The sequence below is a fragment of the Erithacus rubecula genome (genome assembly GCF_903797595.1).
Source record: "Erithacus rubecula genome assembly, chromosome: 2".
Classification (NCBI taxonomy): domain Eukaryota; kingdom Metazoa; phylum Chordata; class Aves; order Passeriformes; family Muscicapidae; genus Erithacus; species Erithacus rubecula.
This window is the reverse complement of record NC_136685.1, coordinates 107,106,370-107,128,824: the sequence shown is the minus strand read 5'-3', so window position 1 is coordinate 107,128,824 and position 22,455 is coordinate 107,106,370. Positions and strand designations below refer to the sequence as shown.

General features: G+C 42.8%; 1 protein-coding gene across 7 annotated transcripts in view; it reads left to right on the top strand.

Moving 5' to 3' along the window:
* Positions 1 to 22,455, top strand: part of VRK2 (VRK serine/threonine kinase 2) — a gene marked incomplete at its 5' end in the record, with an annotated part of 35,642 nt that overhangs the window by 12,066 nt on the left and 1,121 nt on the right. The window contains 7 exons of one of the 7 annotated variants that reach the window (XM_079329493.1): positions 5,661 to 5,793; positions 14,884 to 15,004; positions 16,767 to 16,825; positions 17,982 to 18,166; positions 20,613 to 20,761; positions 21,070 to 21,261; positions 21,949 to 22,040. In XM_079329493.1, the coding sequence (XP_079185619.1) occupies positions 5,661 to 5,793; positions 14,884 to 15,004; positions 16,767 to 16,825; positions 17,982 to 18,166; positions 20,613 to 20,761; positions 21,070 to 21,261; positions 21,949 to 22,040 (931 nt within the window). Of the gene's footprint in view, positions 1 to 5,660; positions 5,794 to 14,883; positions 15,005 to 16,766; positions 16,826 to 17,981; positions 18,167 to 20,612; positions 20,787 to 21,069; positions 21,262 to 21,948; positions 22,041 to 22,455 lie in introns of all 7 variants that reach the window. The other 6 variants (XM_079329492.1, XM_079329494.1, XM_079329491.1 and 3 more) reach the window with 6 other exon arrangements.

Sequence of the window (22,455 nt, the reverse complement as noted above, 5' to 3'; positions counted from 1 at the left end):
GTGAGCCATTTGAGTATAGTTGCTCTTTTTAAAAGCTTCAAGTTAAATGGCTGAGTCAAATTTAGCTTGTCAGCTTTCTGAAAGACATCATTTGAAAAGCAGCATGGTTGTTTAAGACAACCCTGGGTTTATACAGTGGGAGCAGCCAGTGCATAATCACAGTTTATGGTGGGTGTTCTGCTGAATCCAGAGGAGGAGGCTCTTTAGAGCCAAAATGATCTGCAACCATTAGCATAACTCAAATGACTTTTCTTTTGTCTTGGCTATTGTGTATTTTTATGACAGCAGGAAATGCCGCTGTTTTTCACAGCACAATCACTTTGGAAGTGTCCACTTACAGTAATCATAAAATGTTAAGACTTGGAGCTGACTTGGAACTGGGCAGATTTTCTGACTTGTTTCATGTGTTATTTGTATGAAGATGGTGCTGTACTTGTAATTTGCTTTAATGATAGTAAATTCATTGACAGGTTAAAATAAGGTACTTGTGAGTTACTGGACAGAGGTTTTAGAGTTTCTTAAATAAAAGAAATCAGTAGATGCTCCAGTTTGAGTAGCTCCTAACTCAACATGTACAAAGTGTTCATCACTGCTGGGAGGTTTGCTGTAGAATTTTGTTCCAGCAAAAATTCTCTTCCACTGAAATTATTCCATGAAACATTTTTAAAAGTTCTAGTTCAGAAGTGCTAATGGGGAGAATTTCTAATATTTGCTTGCATTTCTATGGTATGAATTAAACTTTCATTCCTGTATGTGTGAAGTGTTTGTGCCACCTTTCTCTCTCTGCCAACAGTGGATAACTCAATTGCCTCAGTCTTGATTGTTTTGTTGTTTTTTTTTTTTTAAGGTAAAATGATCAACCTAATCTCATGAATAGGGAGTGAGAGCATCTAGCCTGTGACAAACTCCAACCCAAGGGCTTCTGCAGCTCCAGTGGGAGTTGGCATAATAAAACTGCTTGATTTCTGTGGTGAGGTTTTTCAGGAATTTTATACCAGTGGGTTCTTTCTCTTTAGGGTCTAGGATTTTAAGGGAAAATAAATTGTAAGTATTCAAGAACTAAAAAATAATTGTTTTTAAAAGACACCAAAACTCATCTCTTAAAAGTAATATATCTCTATTCAAAATATAATTCCATATTCTGATGTGGTAAAGAGAAATTTCTGTTCAAAAAGCAGGTGTACATTATCCTAAACTTTATCTTTTTTGCAAGTGTGGAAAGTCAGTGACAAATTTGCATGTAAGAATACACATCAACAATTACTAAATGACAAAATATGCAATTTTCCTGTTGTTAGACTTCCTGCTGCTGGTCTCTGTCTCTTCTGTAAATTAACCTGGTGAATTTACACCGTAGCCAATAAACAAAAGTCCCCTTTCTGAAAGGGCATGTGAAATCCATACTGTTATCCCCTACTTTGTGTGGCACAGCAGAGAAACAAATAAAGTAAAGGTGCTGTCACTGTGTGACCTCCAAGTGATGGTTGGAAATGGGGAGAGGCTCCCAGTGGAGTGACCTCAAAGAGCTGCAATGTGCTCAGCAGGAGGCAGCCAGGCCATTCCCCCAGCCACAGGTCACAGGATCAATTCTGCAGTCAATGGTTCTGAGCAGGGCCCTGCACAGGCACTGACAGAGCAGCAGTGATGGACTGAGGGGAGTGCACAGCCCATGAATCTCACACAGGCCTCAAAGGGAACTTGAACTCATCAGACCTATCAATTACAGGTGAAGCATAGTCTCTGGGCTGTGCAGAAAATTTGGTGCTTGGTCCTGTTTGTTTGATAAGACAGAACAAGCACCATTGGTGGAGACTCTGAAATTTCAATCCATTAATCTCATTTAAAAGGTGATACTACTAAGTGCTCACCAGACAAAAGCTTAAACTTTCATTTTAAATAAATAAGGTTTGGGGGAGCACCTCTTGCAGACAATCACCTTGTGGGGTTTTTTTTGTTTTTTCCCCATGGATTTTATGGGCAGACATTGCAGTGTTGCAGACTTGAGTCTATTTGGGTTCAAAAGCTGTAAATTTTAGTTGTATTTATACCTCAGTTCTGTTTTGAAGTGTTTCTTAGGCAAGACAGTTACATATAGACCTCTGACTTGATGATCAGAAATAGAAGAATACAAAATTGTTTCAGAAGATATAGAAATCATGCATGGATCTTATGGGGAAAGTTGCATGAAAGCAATTCTGACTTCAAGCTGTTTTTCATTGTGAGGTGAATTGTTGTGATTCCTGCTTTTTACCCCACTGGGACAGACTTGCTAAAGTGTGGGTGGATTGAGGAAAAATTCAAATCTTCTCTATTCTCCTTCAGGGCAGTGATGCCCTGTGCCCCTTCCCCTTTCTCCATTGCTTTCTTCCTTCCTTGGCTTTTGTTTGTGAAAGATGCTCTTTCTGTCCTAATCACAAACTTCACACTTCCTGTCCCAAAATGGATCTCAGTCTGCCTTTACCCTTTTTGTAGTCCAGTGTCCAGCTGAACCTGACAGCACTCTGGCCATTAGCAACCAATCTGCCTCTCATTAGTAGGTGTCTACTTAATTATTTACAGGCATGATGTAAACCTAGGAATGGAAACACACAGAAAATCACTGTACTGTCATCCTTCCAGCAATGAATCTCCTGCTCTGCCCTTCAAGATAAAGGGAATACCACAAATATCCAAAGGGCCAGGCTAATAACTACCCAGCTCAGTGCAATTAAATATCATCACATGTACAAGTTGTAAGAATTGTGTATGTTTAGCAGATATTTAGCACCTCAGACACCAAGAATTGTGAGTGAGTCATGCACAAAGAGGGCAGAGGATGGGTGAAACTATGGCTGACTGCTTGTGCTCACAAAAAATTATTTGTGCCTGTGATAATTCACTTGACCAAGATGGGCACGTTTACGTGGGCATGAAATTAAAGGTGAAGACTTTAGAAATCTGGCTCATGGTTTGTAACAAAAATTTGTCAGTAACAGACCATGCTGAGTGCTGCAGAGCCTGGTGCAGGCTGAGATGTGTAAATAAGAGAGACCTGAATAAAAAACAGAGTTGTCACTGCTGCACCTTCATCATCCACAGTATCTTTTCTTATTCCAGTGTCCTATTTGACTTGATTGATCTGCTCAGTTTTGTTTTTCTTTTGTTCCTAAAAAAACATTTATGGTATTGAAGCACATACTAAAACTGCCTTAATTTTTCTCAGTATTCTTTAATACTCATCTGCTTTTCCCCTTCCCTATGCCCTTAAAAAATCCACAACAACTATAAACCCTAAATGAGCTGCCTCTATCACGTTCTTAGAAAATTTGGAAGGGCATGCAGTATTACATTATCAAAAAGTGACAACTAGCTATAAAGAACTGTATATCTTTTTAATGATGAAAGGGTTATAATGAGAATTGATAAAATGAAATTAATGGTAATTTAAAATAACACAGTCATTCTCATAATGGTTGTGGCAAGGTTGTAACAGTGCCTTGCTGGTTTTGTACAAGCTGAAGGGGATTGATTTTTGCTGGTGGCCAAGAGGCTTTGCCTTGAGAGGCTGCCATGTTTGTGGGAAAAATCTAATGTGAAAATTATGGAAGTGATAAATGGCTCAGCTAGAAAGAAGCTGAACTGGTATACTCATGGCCAACTTTTGAGAAGAACTGCTGTGATCAGATCACCCTGCTTTAAGAAGCAGTTGCCTCTTGATTTTCAGATCTTTCCCTCATCACTCAGTGCAGAATAACTTAAAGTTACTTCTCACTTTTAGAAGGTTTTCAGTATAAATTGGAAATTGCTCTGGTATTATGGCTACTGAAGGTATTTTAAGTAAATCCATTGGTTAAAAATGTACTGCATCAATGGAGCTGCCTTAAAAAGAAAAAAGAACATAGTTACTGTCATAGGAGAAGTGAGGGTTTTTTTACATACTTCAAGTTTGACTAGCAGATATTTGTGGCTGCTTTCTGGGTGCCTGTTGTTGGTATAGTTTGAAAGATCACTGAGGCTGGGTTGTCACATGGGGGTTTCTGTCACATAAGCTGACATGCCCAGCCCAGAGAGCTGCCAGAGGTGCTGAGAGTTGAAGTCTTATTTTAATGAGAGGCATATCCTTAATTTTTGGAGGTATGTTATCTTCCTGTCCATGTCAGAAACCTGTAGTTAAGCAAAATCCAAAGCACACCACTGAGTCTGGGAAGAATGCACCTTCTAGGCTCCTCTCTCCTTCCCAACCCACAAGGGATGCAGTAAACTCACAGAATTTGGTATTTAGGATAGTTTGAGTGAGTTGTCTGACTCTGGGCTCAGTTAGGGCAGCACCAGAGCATCAGGAATCCTCTGGAGAATGGATGCAGGAAATAATCCAATCTGTCAGCTCCACCAAGCTGATGCCCTGTCCCAGATTTTGTAGCCATCCATGCCTCTGGTCTTTAATCCTGTATCCCAGTTTGGCTGGGCTGTCAGGTGAGAAACATCATCAATAATCTTAAAAGCCACCCCCCTGCAGGAAGTGAGCACTGCAGCCTGCCTTACACGCTCCAGATAAGCTCAGGTCCTGCAGCAGAAACAGTAAAACCAAGAGACCAGCAATCCCAGGATTTGAGGCTGCCTGCAGCACAAACAGGAATCAGTAGTTCAACAGAATGTGCTACAAAGTAATGTGTTAAGTTTTCTTGAGGGTTTTTTTGTTTGTTTGTTTTTGCCTTTATCAGGAGTGACATAATTAAATGGCAAGTGAGTGCCAGAAAAGTTTATTTTAGACTTTTTTAGGATAAACTGTTTTGTAGCTAAAAGAGAACTAAGGTTTGGATAAGATGTTTTTCTTTATCATATAATAAGATTTAGTAGAAGTGAATCTCTGTGCCTTCAGATGATTTTGAGCTTTTGCCCCAAAAATCCCTGGATGGAGCAGTGAATGTGGCACTATTGCAGTATGCACAATTTGGACACAATTTTTTTTTTCCTCTTACATTGATTTAACTCCATATATTTGCTTTGGTGCAACTGAGAAACCACAGTTTGTTTCTGTGTCTTTTTAAAATGCATTCTAAACTCAGGAGTGCTTTACTGGGATGGCTTTCTGGGTTGAGGAGGCTGGTTTGCTTTGCTTTGTTTTAGCCTGTGCTTTCAATAGTTTAGTTTAGTGACAGTGGCATTCCAAAGGGTGGGATTATATTTGAGCCACAGACACTGGAGCCCCATGTCCAGTCCAGCTGGGGGAAGCTGCTGCCTCTGGCTTTGAAGCTGCACTGTAGAGTTGAATTTGAAGAGTCTCAGCTGCTGGAAAATCCAAACAGGGGGAAGTGTTTGTGCCTGCCTAAGTCAGGGGAGGAGGGGGTCCCATAAGCAATGTGAGGCTGCATAAAAGGCATATTGCAGTTTATGATGTCTGGATGCCCACCTGGAGAGCAGAGAGCTCAGGAACAAAATAAAATGACTGAAATCCTGCTCGACTCTGAAATAAGATAAGAGTATAGTAGTGGAAGGATTTAAATGGGGAGGGCAGCTGTTATAGCCCCCAGTTGTACATATTTTATCCTGAGGCACCATTTGGTTTAATAAAATTTAGATCTAAGGCTGTCCTTAACCTATCAGTTTCTTAAGACTTAATTATAAAGGTTATACTTTCAAAGGACAAAAGCATTATTCATTTGTCTGTTCATGTCTTCCAGGTTTATCTTGCAGATTATGGACTTTCCTACAGATATTGTCCCAATGGGAACCACAAACAGTATCAGGAAAATCCTAGGAAGGGCCATAATGGGACAATAGAGTTTACCAGCATAGATGCCCACAAGGGAGTAGGTAGGTTTCTTTTTTTTTTTTTTTTTATTTCAGATGAGTGATTATAGAATGAGTAATCAGGCTGTGAGAGCTGCTGTACACAGGAGAAGCAGAGTTGGGGATTGCTCAGCCTCTGGTGTGGTGACCTCCTCGTGTGCCTGGGAATGCTTCCCCAGGGAAGAGCAGCAGGAGGAGCCCTGAGAGGCTCTGCACACCCAGCACTGGAGCAGCCCAGGACACCTGAGAAGAGCTCAACATCAAACTTAATTGCTTCATGTTGGGAGGACTGGTTTGTGCTTGCTGTACCCTGCAGAGGCAGGATTTGCTAATGCTGCATTGTCAAGGAAAAGGCTTTGGAGTCTGTCCTTTAGGGAGAGCTGTGTGTGAGTGTCACCATCTGTGTTATGGGAGGGTATTTCAAGATGACATTCCTTCTGCAAGGAGAAAAACCTTTTTTGAAGCCATAAAGTGTTAACTTTTTGAAATCTTTTTCCAGTAGGCTTTCATATATCTTACTTATTTAAACTCACTTTGATAGTATTGGAAACACATTTGCAGGTAAATTACATACATAGTCCTTTTATTGGATATTGATTGTACTGCCTTGCATTCCAAGGCAGACTTAATTCAACAATTCCCTAATTAGTTAAAGTCATAACCTATGTCTTGTATTCATTTACCATTAATTAAACCTTAGCTGTTTATTACACTGCAGTCCAAATCCAATAGCAGACCCATAGAGCCATGGAAAAGGGACTGGGAGGTCAATATTGAAAATATATGGTGTAAAGTCCCACTGATGGCTGCATTGTTCACAATCAATATGGTCAATGCAACACAACTTTCTTAGTTGCTATGTCAGCAAGACAAAAAGTCAATTCTAATGTTATGCTAGTGAAAAAAAAAATGGTGATTATTGAAAAACTTTGACTCTTGCTACAAAAGAGTGTTTTTGTTAACTTTTCTTTCCCCTTTCCCCTCCTTCACCCCCAAGATCCTCTCGAGCAGGAGGGATGGTTTGCTGCTGCCAGCTTGGTGAGCATCAGTGTCATGAGTGATAACTGCAGGAATTTGTGCTTGTTAATAGCTGCTGAACTGTTACCTTAAACTAATACTTTCTAACGAGTTTTAGTTGGCACAAACAACTGTATATTATTGCTTTTTCTATTAAAAGGACCATTGACCATGTAATGTAGAGGGTCTTGATAATTTGCAGGAGCTGTTAAAACCTGCAGTCGTTTAACTCTGGTCATTAGGAAAAATGAAATAAGACTGGCAAATATCTCCTGCTAAGGCAACTGTACCATTTCACCTGCTAGAAAATACTTAGTGGTGAGGAGAGCATCTGTTTTGGACCCTTCTGGCCTTCCCAAGCATGCAGGGATTTTTCTGGAGGCCTGACTCTGCCTGCTTTGCCTGGTGGTGTGAATGGTGTGGCTGTGCACTGGTATTTATGTGGATGCTCTTTGAAGAGTAGATGGAAGCTGGAATATTGGGGATTTGGCTGTTGGATAGTCAGAGCAGCCAGTTTGGTAGTGTTTGTGGGAGTATGTGAATATAGGACAGATAATTCCTTTTGTTTGAAAGTGCAGGCTTGTGTGACAAAAAGTGTGGAGAGGAAGTGTGATTTAGGTTTTGCAATCCATGTCTTAGATAACCTCCTCAAAGAGCTAAGGTCATGATGGAATTGGTTAAAACCAGAGGACTCCCCAAAACAAAATATTCAGAAAGATAATTTGAGGGAGCTTACCCAACTCTCATGCTTGAAAATTGTTTGCTTGGTAGCTGCAAACAGAAAATCCACAGCTTTTGCTGGTGTTCCTGCTGGAGGAGACTGCAGAACATGATGCAGGATCTGGTATTTGCAGAGCATCCAAACTCTTCACATGGAATTGCAGCTCTGACCTTGTGATGGTGTCCTGCTTTTGTCTGGGATAGAGTTGATTTTGATCCCAGCAGCTGGTGCAGTGCTGTGGTTTGGATTTAGGTGAGAATTGATAGCACAGGGCTGGTTCAGCTGTTGCTGAGCTGTGCTTACCTCCAGTCAAGGACTGCTGAGCTCCCTGTGCTCTGGCACTGAGGAGCTGCAGCAGGAGCTGGAGGGAGCATGGCCAGGACAGCTGGGCTGGCAGAGGGACATTCCCCACCCTGGGATAACAGGGACAGTGGGGAAACTGGGGGGGCAGCCAGGAGGGGCCACTCACTGCTCAGGTGGTGCTGAGCAGCTCTGCTGAGCATCACTTACCTGTCAGGGGGTTTGTTCCTTTCTTTCCCTTCCTTGTCATTATTGTTATTTTTTGAATTTTATTTCAGCTATTAAACTTGTTATCTCAACCCATGGATTTTAACTTTTTTCCCTGATTCTCCTTCCTGTCTCTCCAGGGAGGGGAGGGGGGTGAATGGCTGTGTGGTCCTTAAATTGGTGGCTGGGGTTAAACCATGACAAACAGCCTGAGTCCATTAAGGTCAAACTACCAGAGTTTCCTATTTGTAGCAGAGCTCTGAACATCCCAGGGAAAATCTGCAGGGACTTCTGTTGGAGATTGCACAAGTTCAGCTGGCAGAACATAGGCTTGGGTTTCTCTGCTCTCTTGGTGTGAGGCTGAGAGGCACAGAGGTGTCTCAGAATGCTGAAAGATGCCCAGCAGCTGGGGCAAAGGGCCTCTATGCTCAGCAATCTCCTGGATTATCTCCTGGATTATCTCCTGGATTCCCCACTTGTGGTGGAGTCTTGGCACAGTCTCCTGTATAGAGTGAGGTGGGGTTTTTTGGGAAAGTCTTTAAAGCCTTCATTCTGATGTCACCCAGCTTTTCAGTGTGAAATACTTTGCTATTTCAATGCTCCAGGAATATAATTCTAATTTTTAAATGCTGTGTTATATAGATGAGATCTTATCCAGAGGGCATTTCCTGCATGTGTGGAGCAGCATAAATATCTCAGCCCCCTGAACAGCACCAGGGGCTGTGTTGAGCTGGACAAATGAGAACATTTTGACTTGTTCATGAAGCAGCTACTGAAGACATTGAAGCAGTGAGTTGAGGGACATGCTGAAGCTTTAACAAAAACAGGAATTTGTAGCTCTTGGTAATGCTTGGAGTTGCTACCCTCCTTGCACAGAGCCAGTCAAATGCATTCCCTTCCCAGTAATTTAAGTCAAGGCTGGAGTTTCCATGGTTGAAGGGAGTTTACTTATTCCCCAGGACTCTGTGGAGCTCACCAGGTGTAGGTGTAGTGTTGTGCAGTCCACTGAGATCCAGAGAGGTTCCTACCAGTGGCCACTGCAGGGAAACCCTTTGGGCTGGTGGGATTGCTCTGTGTTCTCCTGGCAGCCTCTGGTAAGGCCAAGTGGGATGTGCTGTTCCCATGGCAGCTGCATCCTCGAGCTGTGTTGGAGTTCTCCTGGAACCAAGTGAGACCCAGCCTGGCCTCTGCCACAGGATCCACCCCTGGATTTGTGGCAGGATCCCATCCCAACCAGCATGTGGATATTTGAAATTGAAACCCTTTTTATTCTGATGCAGATTTCTCTGGGCACAACTGCATCATTGGTTTTAGCGTGTACTCACTGTATTCATTTTTAAAGACCAGCCTGTATAAACAGTATTGCATTTTGGCTTGTTGATTGATAATTAAGGAGAATTATATCTGTACTCAGTGTACATTTAAAAAGTTGTTACATAGTTAGTGTTAAAAAGTAATATTTGGATCAATGCCTCCTATGGATTTTTGTAGATTTTCTCCTCACTGAGGCATGCAGTCAATACCTAATTTCTCTGGAGATTTACTGCACTTAACATATTGAGGTCCTTTTAAATACTCCAGTCCTGTGCATTGAGTGCGTAAGCCCAGTTTTAATTTGCTGTCATTGATGAACATAAGAGTATGAAGTGTCTATGCTGAATTCCCTCCAGCACGTATTTGTGTTTGCCATCGATTCCAGGCTGAGTCCTCTCCCTTCTCCCAGCATTTCACAGTAACTCTCAGCAGTGTTGCCTCTCTGGCATCGGTGGAGACCCCACTGAAGTCTGTGCAGGACTGATCTCTACATCTGCAGTAGTAAAAGCTGCTTCCCACTGGAGTGGGGACCTTGGACAGGCTTCTCTGTGCCCCTTACACAGGGTTATTGCAGCCTGTGCTCCTTGAGCTGGGCAGTGCCAGCCTTGGGCTGATGGCAGGGAAAGCCCTGCAGCCCTTGTGCTGGTTTTCCCCACTGCTCCAGCAGAGCTGCTCTGTGCTGTTAAAAACACAGCTCAGTGCTTGGCCATTTCTCCTGTTCTGCTGACTAAAATATGTGCAGGGTTCATTTTGTGAGCAAGGATGTGCAGGAATATAAACACCTATGCCTGGAAACACATTTTTTGGGAGCCTGCTTCCAGAGAACAGAGCTCTGAGTGGCTCTGGATCAAGAGGTTGATTTGGCATCTGTCCATGCATAGTTAGGATTCAGAGGGAGCCTGCGGGATTTTTTTTTTCCTTTTTTTTGTCGGTCAAATGAATTATTGATCTGCTGCAGTTTGATATGTGTTTCCCAAAGACTGTGTACAGGACAAACTGTAAATCCTAAATAATAAAAGGAAAATATAACCAGTCTGGCGAAAAATGGGTGGAACTTTGCAGTGGGAAATAAATAAAAAGATGGTTTAGCTCCTGAGAGTTGGATTAAAAATGTGAGCCCAGCAGAGGAGGGAGCAGGAGGTGGCTGTAAGTGAAAGAAGAGTCAGTAGCAGGAAAAGATTGGATAGGCTTCTGCAGCCACCTCTGGAAGCTGCCAGGAATATTCAGAAGCAGCAAAAATAAGATGAGAAGCATTTACAACTTTGTCACATCTGAGGACTGTGCCTGGAAATGGGCTGTTTAATTCTGGCTGTGGTTCTCTGCACCAGGAATTCAGAAAGGTAGTGGATCTCAGCTGCTTGCCCACCCCTACTTGTCAGGCCCTTACCTTTGTGATTCTTTTTTTCTGCCACACAGATGTGAAAGAAGAGTAAAACTTCCTGTCCCATGTTGTCCTTACTGCAAGTTTGGAACCTTTTGCTTCCGACCAGGTACCGCCATCCATCTCCTGCCACCACCACTTTACCTCCCACCCAGACCTCATGGTGACATTCCCTTGCACCTTCCAGCCTTCCCACTACATAAACCTCTCCCCAGCAGAGACCAACCCTCATTCTTTCAGCACATCCCATTCCAGCAATCCTGATGATTCCCTCCTGGCAGCTCTGCTGTTACTCCATGCCTGTGAGCCCATCAGCACATCAAGTGTGTGTCTGTAGGATCCCAGTTTAGGGGAGAGTGTGGCTGGCACAGGGAGTGTCCCTCTCTGCCATGTCACAGCTGGGTTCTCTGGAAGAGCTCTACTCCAGCTGTGATGGTGCCATGGTTGATTTTTCTTTCCAGCAATCCATGGTGGGGGTTGTTGCAGGGAGTACTTGAGCAATGTGCCAAGCAGGAGGTGCAGGGCTGGGCCTGAGGAGAGCAGAGATGGCTCCTGGCTGGCATTTGCCCTGTCTGAGGCAGGATAACTCTGTGCAAGCACTAAAATGCATCAATATTTCATGTGCTTCTCTAACCTCTCCCCTGGAGCCACCCACTATTCCATTGGTTATTATCCTGCTGCAGGGAGCTTCCCAGACTGACCAGGACCTTGTGGAAGGAATAGTTCATTAAGTGCTTTTTGGTTTGGTTGTTGTTCATTTCATTTCTCCTACCTCTATTAGAGGCACTGCTCTTTTGCAGGTCTTGTATTTGTCTGGTTTTTAATCATCTCAGCCTTGAGTTAAGTTATATCACTTTGTGATGATACATTTTTATTGTAATTGTGTTTCACCATGTTGACCCTCCTTTCCTGTGTGGACTTTTGCATTACTGGCTGTGGTGTGAGTTCTGTTTGCTTGTGAGTTACCATAAATTCATGTCCTTCATCAGTGAGAACTGGGGGTGCCAGTGCACAGCCATGCAATATGAACAACCAAGATGATCCTTTTATGAAAAGCTTCTAATACAAAAAATCACTAATAGTGAAGGTATCATGTAACAGTGCTAATTAAAAATAAGATAATATTTCATCTGTCACTTGTTAGATCTTTACAGAAGGCTGGACAAATGCAGCTAAACAGAGGCCATAGAGAAACCTCCCATTTCTGCTTGTTTCAGAGAAGTTCTTGGGAGCAGTGGAGTTTTGAGAGCATATTGTGGCTGTTGTGATATCATTGATCTAATAATATGAATATAAATTAGTGTGGAGATAGCTGCCAAATTCAGTGTACAGAGATCTGTCATCTATTTTCTCCTAAGGTGAATTGCTTCAGTTATTCTGAGTTATTGGACCCTGTGCCTGTGTGTTGAGTATGTTTGTGACATATTTAAAACTGATTTCATTGATGTGGTTGTGAGTTCATCAACTTCAGTGGAGTTGTTCCTGATTTATCTTGTTAGGACTAAGAACAGAATCAGGCCTTAAATTTCCAAATTAAAAAATTAAACTGTAAAGACATTGTGAAATAAAATACCATCAATATATTCCCATTAAATACTATTTCATATGAGACTAAAATAATAGTAAAAAAATCCTGTGAATAGAAAAGCAGAAATCAAACATCTACTGAAAAGAAAAAAAAAAAAACCTGCAAGTTTTTTAGTAGAAAAGTAAGAATTTGATTTAAATAAGGACTGTACACTCTTGTATCTGTGACAAGTTATCAAGCAGAATTGTTTTATTTTCACCTGGCTGTCATATTTAAAGTGAAGGCAGATTGATTTCTCTCTGCTGATGTTTATCAAGAATTCCTGTAATCTTCAAATGTGTGAGCAGATTTATTTTTGCAAGTAAACATATCTTTGAAATTTATCTATTAGTGCTCTATTTGATGTGAAAATCTAATAATTCCATTGTCCATAGATAATACTAACTCGTTAAAGATTAATCAATTACTTTTTAACAAGACTCTAAATGATTTAAAAGGTTGAGGAATTTAGCTTATATGGAGCAGAGAGAAATAAGCAAGTGCAACCAAAGAATCAAATGCTGACATTTTCATGTGGTTCTACAAAAGCCCCATGTAAATGTCTGTCTTTAGCAGCACTTGTGGTGCCTGGGAGATGAAGGGATAGGGGAGTTAGTGTGCCCTGTGAATTATTTCCTGTCACTGTGGCCAGGGGTGCTTTAGCTCCACGTACCTTTTTGTTGTCCCTGTGCCTGCTGTGGCTTTGGGCAGGTGTCAGCCAAGGCTTTGGTTTGTCATGGCTTTGTCCCAGGAGCTGCAGGTGAGAGGGAAGGTCATTAGTCATGAACTGTGAAGAAACTTTAATCTCTAGGACTGTTTGTTCAGAAAATGACTTTTCTTAGGGTAGCTTCTAAAATCTGATTGGTTTGCTGTTATTTATAGATGCACATCAATGAATCCCCCCCATGGAAAAATGTCCACTGGAATTCTGGCAATTTTCATCAAAAGCCACTTTCTGTAGCCTCTCCCACACAAACAGGTGCCAGAAAGGCATTGTGAAAATTAGAGGATCTGCAGTCAAAAACGCTGGCTTATATGGATCTAATCTGGAATTGCCATAATGGAAAAGGGAGTTGTGAACACGTGTGTGAATGGAATTGTTCCACAGTTACCAGGAGATTTATGACCAGAGAAATCACTACAGAACAGCAAGTGGTAGAGATTGTGTTTTTATTTTAATATGGGAGCCAAGTCTTGCATTAGGACGTTGCAGAATCCAGGGCAGAAAATAAACGACGCCCGAGGGACAGCGCAGCCGTGTTGGATCCAGGGGCCTTTAATAATCCCGAGCCTAAGAGCAGTTAGGATAGGGAATGTATAAAAACTAATCTGCTGCTTTTACAGTAATGTGTGTACAGGAACAGGGAGCAGTTATGATGTGTTGGCACCGTGGCTTTTAGCAGATGACTTCTTAAATTAAAAGATAAGTTCGTCGAGTGACTTTCTGGAATTTATTTAATGAAGGTCTATAAAATATGATATCTGTTTACAGCTGGATTAACAGCACAGTGCTCAGCTACTGGTCTTTACACTGGATAAAAAGTGCCAAACAAGTCTGAACTCTTCTTTCCTTCTTGGAAAGCACAAATTCATTTTGGAAAAGCATAATTTTAACTTCTGCATCTGTCTGTCTTTAATCATGACGAACAGTTTCTGGTTTTGCAGATTCCATGTGGTTTTGACGTGCAAACAGGCTGCAAGTCAAAGAAATCCTGCAGTGCTCCTGCTTGTTCAGTTTTAGCAAGTTTGGTTTCCTCTGGGTAGCAAGCACTAGCAATTCAGTTGGTATTGCACTTTCCCTCTCTCTTTTTCTCTAGGAAAACCCAGTCTGTAGATTAACCTGTTTTTCTGCGTAGATGATGCTCAGGGATGGGGTTAATTTTTGATTTAATTTTATCTCCTGTATTTGTGTCTGCCTGGGATGTGCAGAGAGTGAGCTGTTCCTGAAATCACTTCCTTTTTGGGAGCAGCAGAGGGAAGTTGAGGCAGGCCTTTGCTGAGCAGTGAGTGTGTTTGGGTGGTGCAGAGCTCTGCTGCTGGAGCCGGGAGCGGGCTCAGGCGAGTCAGTGCTCACTAGATGGCACTTTTGTCCCAGCATCCGAGTTCAAACGGCTCCACAGGAGAACAGGAAAGGCCATCAGTGTTTAGTCTGCTCTCACAGAGTCCCTGCATGACCAATGTGGACCCCATGGACTTCCTGGAACATGTGTTAGCAATTTAGCAGCAGACATTTATTTCTTTGTTTTACTGCTTGGCTCTTTGAGAAAGTGTTGGTACTGGGTTATGGGCTGTCTGGATCATGTCAGAGGCCATGGGGATCAAGTCCATGTGACAGGCCAGACTGAGGAAGGATGGAGTTGGAGGAGGTGAGGAAGCTGACCCTCACTTGAGCAGGAACAAGTCACTGCCTGTCTGTGGCCTCTGGCCAAGTGCCGGGGCGGTTCAGGTCGAATACAGCTGAACAAACAAAACACTTTGCCCATTTGGCTTCTTCATATTTCATCAGCACCAGTTCAATCAAAGTCTTTTCTATTTCCTAAGAAGAGGTTCCTATTCTTAATTGTATTTTTTTTCTCTCTTTCCCCCTCCCCCTTTCCCACATTTTAGCCCCATCCAGACGAGGTGACCTTGAAATCCTTGGCTACTGCATGCTGCAGTGGTTGTGTGGGAAGCTGCCCTGGGAGCAGAACCTCAAGGACCCTGTAGCTGTCCAGACTGCAAAAACAAAGTAAGGACAAATCCCCACATACATGGACACACCAGCCTGGAGCCCTGCAGCATCCTCACTGCTTCCCAGCTCTGGGAAACAGCTTTCCATGCTGTAGAACAGCACCTTAGGAGAAAGCTAAAACAATTTTCCTTAATTAAGAGAGATGTTGGAAGCAGTTAAAATGGGAACTTTATGTGCATGTCTACCTTCCTTTGCATGTTTATGTCTGTGCTGCTGAGAGGAGAGGATGGATTCCAGTGCACAGTACACAGGCATTTTGTCTGCTGTGTGTTTTTCCAATACTCTTTTTTTCCCCCAAGAAAACATTTGTAAATTAGCACAGGCCTTAGTGCACATACAGAAGGTTGTTGTGTGGTTCCATGAAACTTCATGGGTGCTTTGTAGAGACCGTAGTACAAACATCTCTTGGAGGTTTTTCCACATGTGCACTCAATTTGTTTAACTCTCTATATGATACTGTTTTTCAGATGTTTTTCTGTAGGTTTTTAATGTTACATAAGCCTGCTGCCATTACAAACAATTAAATACCAAAACACTAAGGAGCTTGGTGAAAATCTTTCCTTTTTCCTAGCATGACTTGGAGCTCACTGGAGCAACAGTGGATCAGTGTTTTCTTCCTCTGCTCTCCCAGCTGGGACTGGGGGCAGTTTAGTGCATGTAGTACCTGTAGCAGGCTCCACAGCAGAGCAGTTACCCAGAACTGTAATATCACAATAGCAGGAGGCAGCAAACTTTGAAGGGCAGGTCACGCCAGAGTACCTGGTGTGGCTGGGGGTGGCTGATCCCTGAAATCCCTGCACAGGTTCCGTGGGCAGCAGCTCCTGCAGCCTGCACACAGGGCTGAGTGCAGCTGGGAATGGTGACACCCTCTGCTGTGTTTAATATTTCTCCTTTAGAAGTTCTGATCATTACACAGCCCCCTGCGAGGTAACACTTAGACAATTCAATGGGAAATCAATTTAATCAATCAAGCTGCTCCAATGATTCTTCCCTTGCTGTTAACCCTTGGATGGCTCGCCTTTCCAGGATGCTGAGCAGAAGGAGGTTTCAAGGAACTGCACAGAAAATTGCACAGATTCCACTTAGCAGAAATATCTTCTTACTCAAATGAATTGCATTCCTGGGAGTAGGTATCTTGCCCAGGTTATCCCTCTTATCTGTCCTAACTGCAGGTTCCTGAGGGTCCTGGACTGCCCAAGATGAGGACTGGTGCTATTCCTGTTTTTAGGAATTGATGCTGAGCTTCTTTGCTGTTCCTGCTTGCAGGAATTACACCTGTGACCTTACTGTTTATGAAGCATGTGGGACTTCAGGTGATGTGACCTCCCTGTCCCCTTGTGGCCCTGACATGCCTGGGTTTAATTTTCACAACCCTGTGCTCCATGGCATGATGCTAAATGATAGCAAGGCAGAGCAGAACTGCTTAAATTCCAAAATAAGAATGGGAATCAATCTGAAACCAGAAAGAGCCATTTTGCTCAAAGGACTTTTGTTTTTCCTTCTGAAAGCTTAAAATACATGCAAAGAAAAACTGGAGTGCAGTTTTAGGTGTCAGCCTGGTCTCTGTGAAACCAGCAGTATGCTAAGAGTTAAAAATAGAGCTGATGAGGAGAGATCTGGGTTCAAAAGCAGTCCTGTGAATCATTAGCTATCCTGGAGGTCCACTCCCTTTGGAACTGAGACTTGCTGTCTTCCTAAATCCCAAATGAGGAATCACCTGCTCCAAAAGCGCATTAAACTGTTGCACTCTGTGTTTCAGACTTATGGATGAGCTCCCAGATTCAGTGCTGAGGTGGGATTCTCCTGGAAGCAGCTGCAGTAAGTGTACTTGCACCTGTACCCTATGGCTTTTGAGCCTCTTCCTAAACACAGTTCAGTGTCTGACTCTGGTGGGGAGCAGAAGAGAAGGGAACATGAATTGAACAAAGTCTTTGAAAAAAAGAATCTTGCTCAGTCTGTGATGTATCCCTTGGAGTGACATAAGGGATCTTGGCCATATGTAATCCAAGGTGTTGGGAAGCAGTGACTATCTTGGAAACAGAAGTAGCTGTTAGTATGGAAATAGTAAGCAACTGCCTACCAAAGGTTTATTGCTCGATGCTCAGAGTTTGAAAAAGCAAATGGATGCACAGTGTGTCTTGGCTTGTTTCTTCCTTCCCTGAAATACAAAAGTAACCCAGGGAAAACACCAAAGGTCACTATCTATTTCTGATTTATTCCCTTATTTTCCTAGCACTTTTGTATTGGAATTATTGGAATGCAGTGTCTATTAGGGGAAATTTATTCATGATGTGTATACATATTTAATAAATCTTTCCTGCTGGGATTTGACCAGATGCTAATATCTGGTGTAGCACTCCAGTTTTAGGATACACTTGGGTCTTCAACTGAAAGAAAAGTTTGAACCCCCCATATGTTTTTCCTACTAGCATTATTTCTGCTCATTCAGTGGTTTCCCTGTTTTTTGAACCACTTGATGGAAAAATGTTGCTGCTGTTGGACTGTTTTGGGATGCAATCAAACAATAGCAGTATTTGAAGTTAAAAAAAATAAATTGTGTTTTTCCAAAGAATTCCTAGTATAATGTTTTTGCAGACTAAAAAAAATGCTGTTCAGGGTAATTAATATTAAAAGGGATATTGTGATCTATCAAAGACTTTTCTCTTTTACACAGAACTATCAATACTTGTTGATAAAATATTTTAATTTTTATCTTTGGATAGCTGTCAGTGCTGTGGGAATTAGTGCATGAACATAAAGAGATGGAGCACTTCAAGTCTGGCTTGTTTATCCAAGTCTTTTCTCCTCCCAAAAAGACAAGCCATTGTCAGTTCTGTGTTTTGAGTGTGCCTTCAGCTGAAATTGTGTTGTCTGGTTTGGCAGCGGAGGATTGGCATCCGTGTGGGAATGAGATTTTTTTTCTGAACTTCTGGGGTTACACTCAGTGAAATTCACAGTCAAATCTGCTCTACAGGTGAAATAGCCCAGTTTCTGGCCTCTGTTTCTGGCTTAGCTTATGCTGAGAAGCCAAAGTATCAAGTGCTGAAGAGAATCCTGCTGGATGGCCTGGAGTCAAGTGGGATGCGCTACGACGGCCCTCTGGAATTTTCCGCGGCAGCAGCGTGCGCACGGAATCACGGCGCTGCAAAGGCGTCCAGAGTGAGTGAGGCAGCTCTGGGGTTATCTCTGACAGCTCCTCTGGGGAGGAGGAAACAGTTACAGCTCTCAAAATGACACTGACACAGCAGTTCTCCTGCCTTAAATGCAGCATGTTTGTTAATTCCTGTTTCCCCTGGCTTTGCTAAAAAGTGGAATGTCAACGCTCAAGGAGGAAGAACTGCCATAAGTCCTTTTGACCCACAGGCTCTCACTTCAAAGCAGTAGGTCTGTGGAGGAGGATTTACTTTCAGGATAATGGGGAAGTCAAGGACTTTGTTCACTAACATCTTGAAGACAAGCCTGGATGCCAGGTTTTTCCTTCGTCCCAGATTAAAAGCAAAGCTACCTTTATTAGTGACAGCATTTAATTCATTTTCTTGCTTTCAGGCTGTTCTTTGTCATTTGCCTTTATCCTCCTGCAGTGTGGAGATGTTCCTGTGGCTTTAGCTGTGCTGTTGGTGTGCACTGGCACAGGATTTTCCAAGTGACAGCTCTCCTGTGCTATTTTCCTCCAGTGCTCTAAGTTCATAAAGCCCAGCTTCCCTAAGCAGAGAGGGAGGTAATTAGCAGTTTTGCTGGGAAATGCCAGCCCTGTTGTTCCTGTGAAAGTGCCCATATGCAGCAGCCCTGTGCAGGGCTCTGGGGCATGTGCAATAAGGCAGGGTCAGGGTCCCATCCATTTTTAATATTCCTGGTGAACTTTGGACCATCACAAGTGTACGTGAGCCAAGAATGCAGGATGCAAACTAATGTGACTGATAGGCTGCGAGATGAATGGTGATTCAAGTATCAGTGCACAGATGGTTCTGATTTGCTGAGTTTTGTAGCTGCTGCAACTGAAGACATAAAATATCCTTCTAGTCATAAATTAGCTCTTTGGAAGCAAAACCTTGGCACCAGAGCTTTACAACCTTCAATTAGTAGGGAAAGAAGTATTTGAATGACTGTGGTATTGACATCTGTAGGCCTGCATAGTAATCATTCCTAATAGAAGAGAATATCTGTTTGAGGGGGTTTTGCATGGCTAATTAACCACCAGTGAGAATATGTAATTTTTTCATGATCTCCTGATTGTCACCTTTCTCTCATGATACAATTAGATTTTATTGTAGCAAGTGCCTCACAAACCAATTGTCAGCACTATTTACTTATTGTGGAAGGCAGAACAAAAGTTCATGTTTAATGAAAAGGCACTGGGTTTTGATCTTGGTAATTACAGATACTTAGCACTTTTATTGACTTTCTGGTTTTACCCCCTTTTTTTTTCATTTTAACAAACCCAAAAGCTATTTTGGTGACAGGACTTGTGTAGCTGTGATGGTGAACAGTGTGCCCTCATTCGTTTGAGAAGTTTTTTTAAGTTTGCACTGTTTTGTGAACTGACTCCAAGCATCAGGTAGCTGTTAACTGATCTCCAGCTGATCCTGTTGGATCTCTGTTTCACAGGAGTCTTTGATTTCTCAGAGTCAGACACTAAATAGTAAATCTGTTTCCTCCTTAAGCCTGGTCGAAGACTCAACAGTCTGTGGCATAAAAGATGATCTCAACCTTGCAGGCTGCAAGAGCTGCTGCAGCACTGGGTATTCACAAGTCACACCCCCCTGGAAAATCCCTGGCTGAGGAGTGTCAGTTATCACCATTCCTGTGCTGCAGGATTCTGTGGGATTGGGTTTGATGGCCAGGAACAGGATCAGAGGGAATGCCTGGGTGTTACTAAATCTTGGCACCTGTCAGCACTTTCTCAGGGGAATCTGTAATGCCGAGTGTCTCACTTCTTGGAACAGTGAGAACAGCAGGATCACCTGTGTATTACTGTGTGTTCCTTCAGCCAGCTTCCTCTAAACACTTGCAGCAGAACAGCTGCAGAAAGACAATTTTAGGGTTATTCAAAAGATCTAAGGAGTATGAAATACAAGTAGACAGGGCAGGTAACTTAACCCTCTTGAAATTTTTTGCTGTTTTCAGAAAATGCACTGTTTCAGTGGCCTGATGCACTTGGTGCTGCAGCCCTGACAGTCTGGATGACCAGCAGGCTCTTCCTAATGCCTGCAGTGATCCCAAATTTGTGTACCAGATCTTTTGACCCTGGATAAATATTATCGGCTTTTCCCCCTACAGTGAAAGTTTTGATGTTGGGGCAAAAGAAAAGTGGGGTAAAAACAGGTGGAAAGCCAGGTCACTGCTTGCTTGATCTTGTAGAAATCAGACTAAAAATAATTGCATTAATACCAACCTGTAATTTCATTAGAATGAAATACAGTAATTTTTAGGTATAAATCCACTTATTTTCACTTTTGGAACTTTAAGTGATAACTTGAACTTTTGCTCCAAGTCCTGTTTAGAAAGTGATGTAGTTGTTTAAGGGGTGTATATATGATGATAACTTTTTTTCTGTGTGAAATCTGGGCTTTTTTTCACTGTACAAAATGCTTACTGTGCACCCCAGGTTCGTCTCCCAAGGCCTCTACCAAAACCAGCTCAGCAGAAGGGAAAAAAGCTGGAAGGTGAAGAACCTGCCTGTCCAAACAAAGCCTGTGTGGGGGTGACAGGCACACAGCTCCTGGGAGAAGGGAAGCCAAATGCACGGAGCAGGAGGCCTCCCCAGGCAGAGCTGCAGCAGGTGAGGATTGAGGTGCTGCAGCAGCACCCAGATCTCTCATTAGCTCTGTGTCTGTCTCATGGGGTGGGTGAGGAGGAACAGGGCTGGAAAAGAGCCAAGGGCTCTGTCACAAACTCCAGGAGCTGACAGATGCTCACTGGCTTCCAGTATTTCAGACAGGAACCTCAGTGTCTGGTAGCCCAGGGCATAAGTGCTGAGAGGGCAGTGCTTGACCTGCCCCAAACCTGGCACCTCCAAGTGGATCAGGACCTGGGTCACTCTGAACTTACTGAATTCCTCTCAGCACACAGAGTTACCATCTGTACCTCAGCGGGCCCCCTTGCCCAGGCCCTCCCCAAGAGCAGTGCAGCAGAAGGAGGACACGGGGCACAGGGACCACTCCAGGCCCCACAGCCGGAGAATGCGCCGGCAGCTCCAGGGGGAGCTTCTACTTCGATTCTACACTACACAGCAGGAGCCTGAGCACCCGAGAAAGGTGAGGGCTTTGGTGTTACCACAGAACAGTCTCAGTGCCTTGAGGAGGAAGGATCAGCCTCTCTAAAAACAAGAGTTCCAGAAACCTCTCAACTGTGTGTATGCAAACTCTTGTTTGCCATGAACTCTACAGGTTTGTGGGCAATTGCCTGTATGTACCATTGGCCAGCTTCCACTGCAGTTTTTGTAGCTGCAGAGCAAAGCCCTGCATCTGGATGCAGATTGTAATTTCCCAACTCTTCTATTTCCTTTTGGGGACCCTGGTGTTTGCTTGGTAGAAACTTAGTTCAGTTATTTCTTTGTGTAGTGGAAAACTTCATAGTGCTGGTTACTTAAGTCCTTAAATACTAAGTTTTACATCAGGATTTTAGCAGTTAACAAACTCACCATGACTGTTATTGCTAATTTAGTGCATAAAAGGCCTGAATGAATAGTTTAAGTCTTACTCTTCAACTGCACAACAGGAAAAAGAATGAATCAGTTTTAGTACAAACAATACAGCATCACATCCATCTCAGTGATCACCCTGTGCTCTGGAGCTCTGGTATATTTTAGTGAGGCGATTCCAACCTGGTTTTCTTTCACAGAAACAAATAACTTGGTTACATGAGGACAGTTTCTAATGAGAAAAAACCTGCAGCTTTAAAGGTAGCTTTATGATTAATCCAAAATTCTTTGCTTCAAGCAGAATGATCATCACTGCCTGGAGACTCTGGTACAAGCTGGGAGAGGGAAGCAGCAAAAGCACAGCTGTACCTGAGAGCACCAGGCAGCACAGTGGTGAGCAGAACCATCCTGGGAGATGTTTTGGCTGCCAGCAGGGGAGATGGAGTCTGAAAAGTCAAACACAGCTTTGGAATAGGAAAGCATTCCAGTGTTACTTCCTAGTCCTCAAATGTAGTTTTTGCAGAAAAGGGACTAATCACTGGGCTGGTAGTTAAGATTATATTTGTGTTTGGATTTAGTTTTTCTAATGGAAAAGCTGCTATTGCAATAGGATCAAATGTGCTATTTCCATGTAGAACTCTTCTATGGTACTCACTGAATATTCTGCATAATGGGGGGACTTTAAATGAGTGTCAGATAACATTCAAGCCATTCAGATGAGAAAGTGGAGAAGGAAAAAAGGCAGGATTCTCTTAGCTTCATTTTGCAGAATTCTCAATTCCTCTCACGTAATTCAGGAGCATGGTAA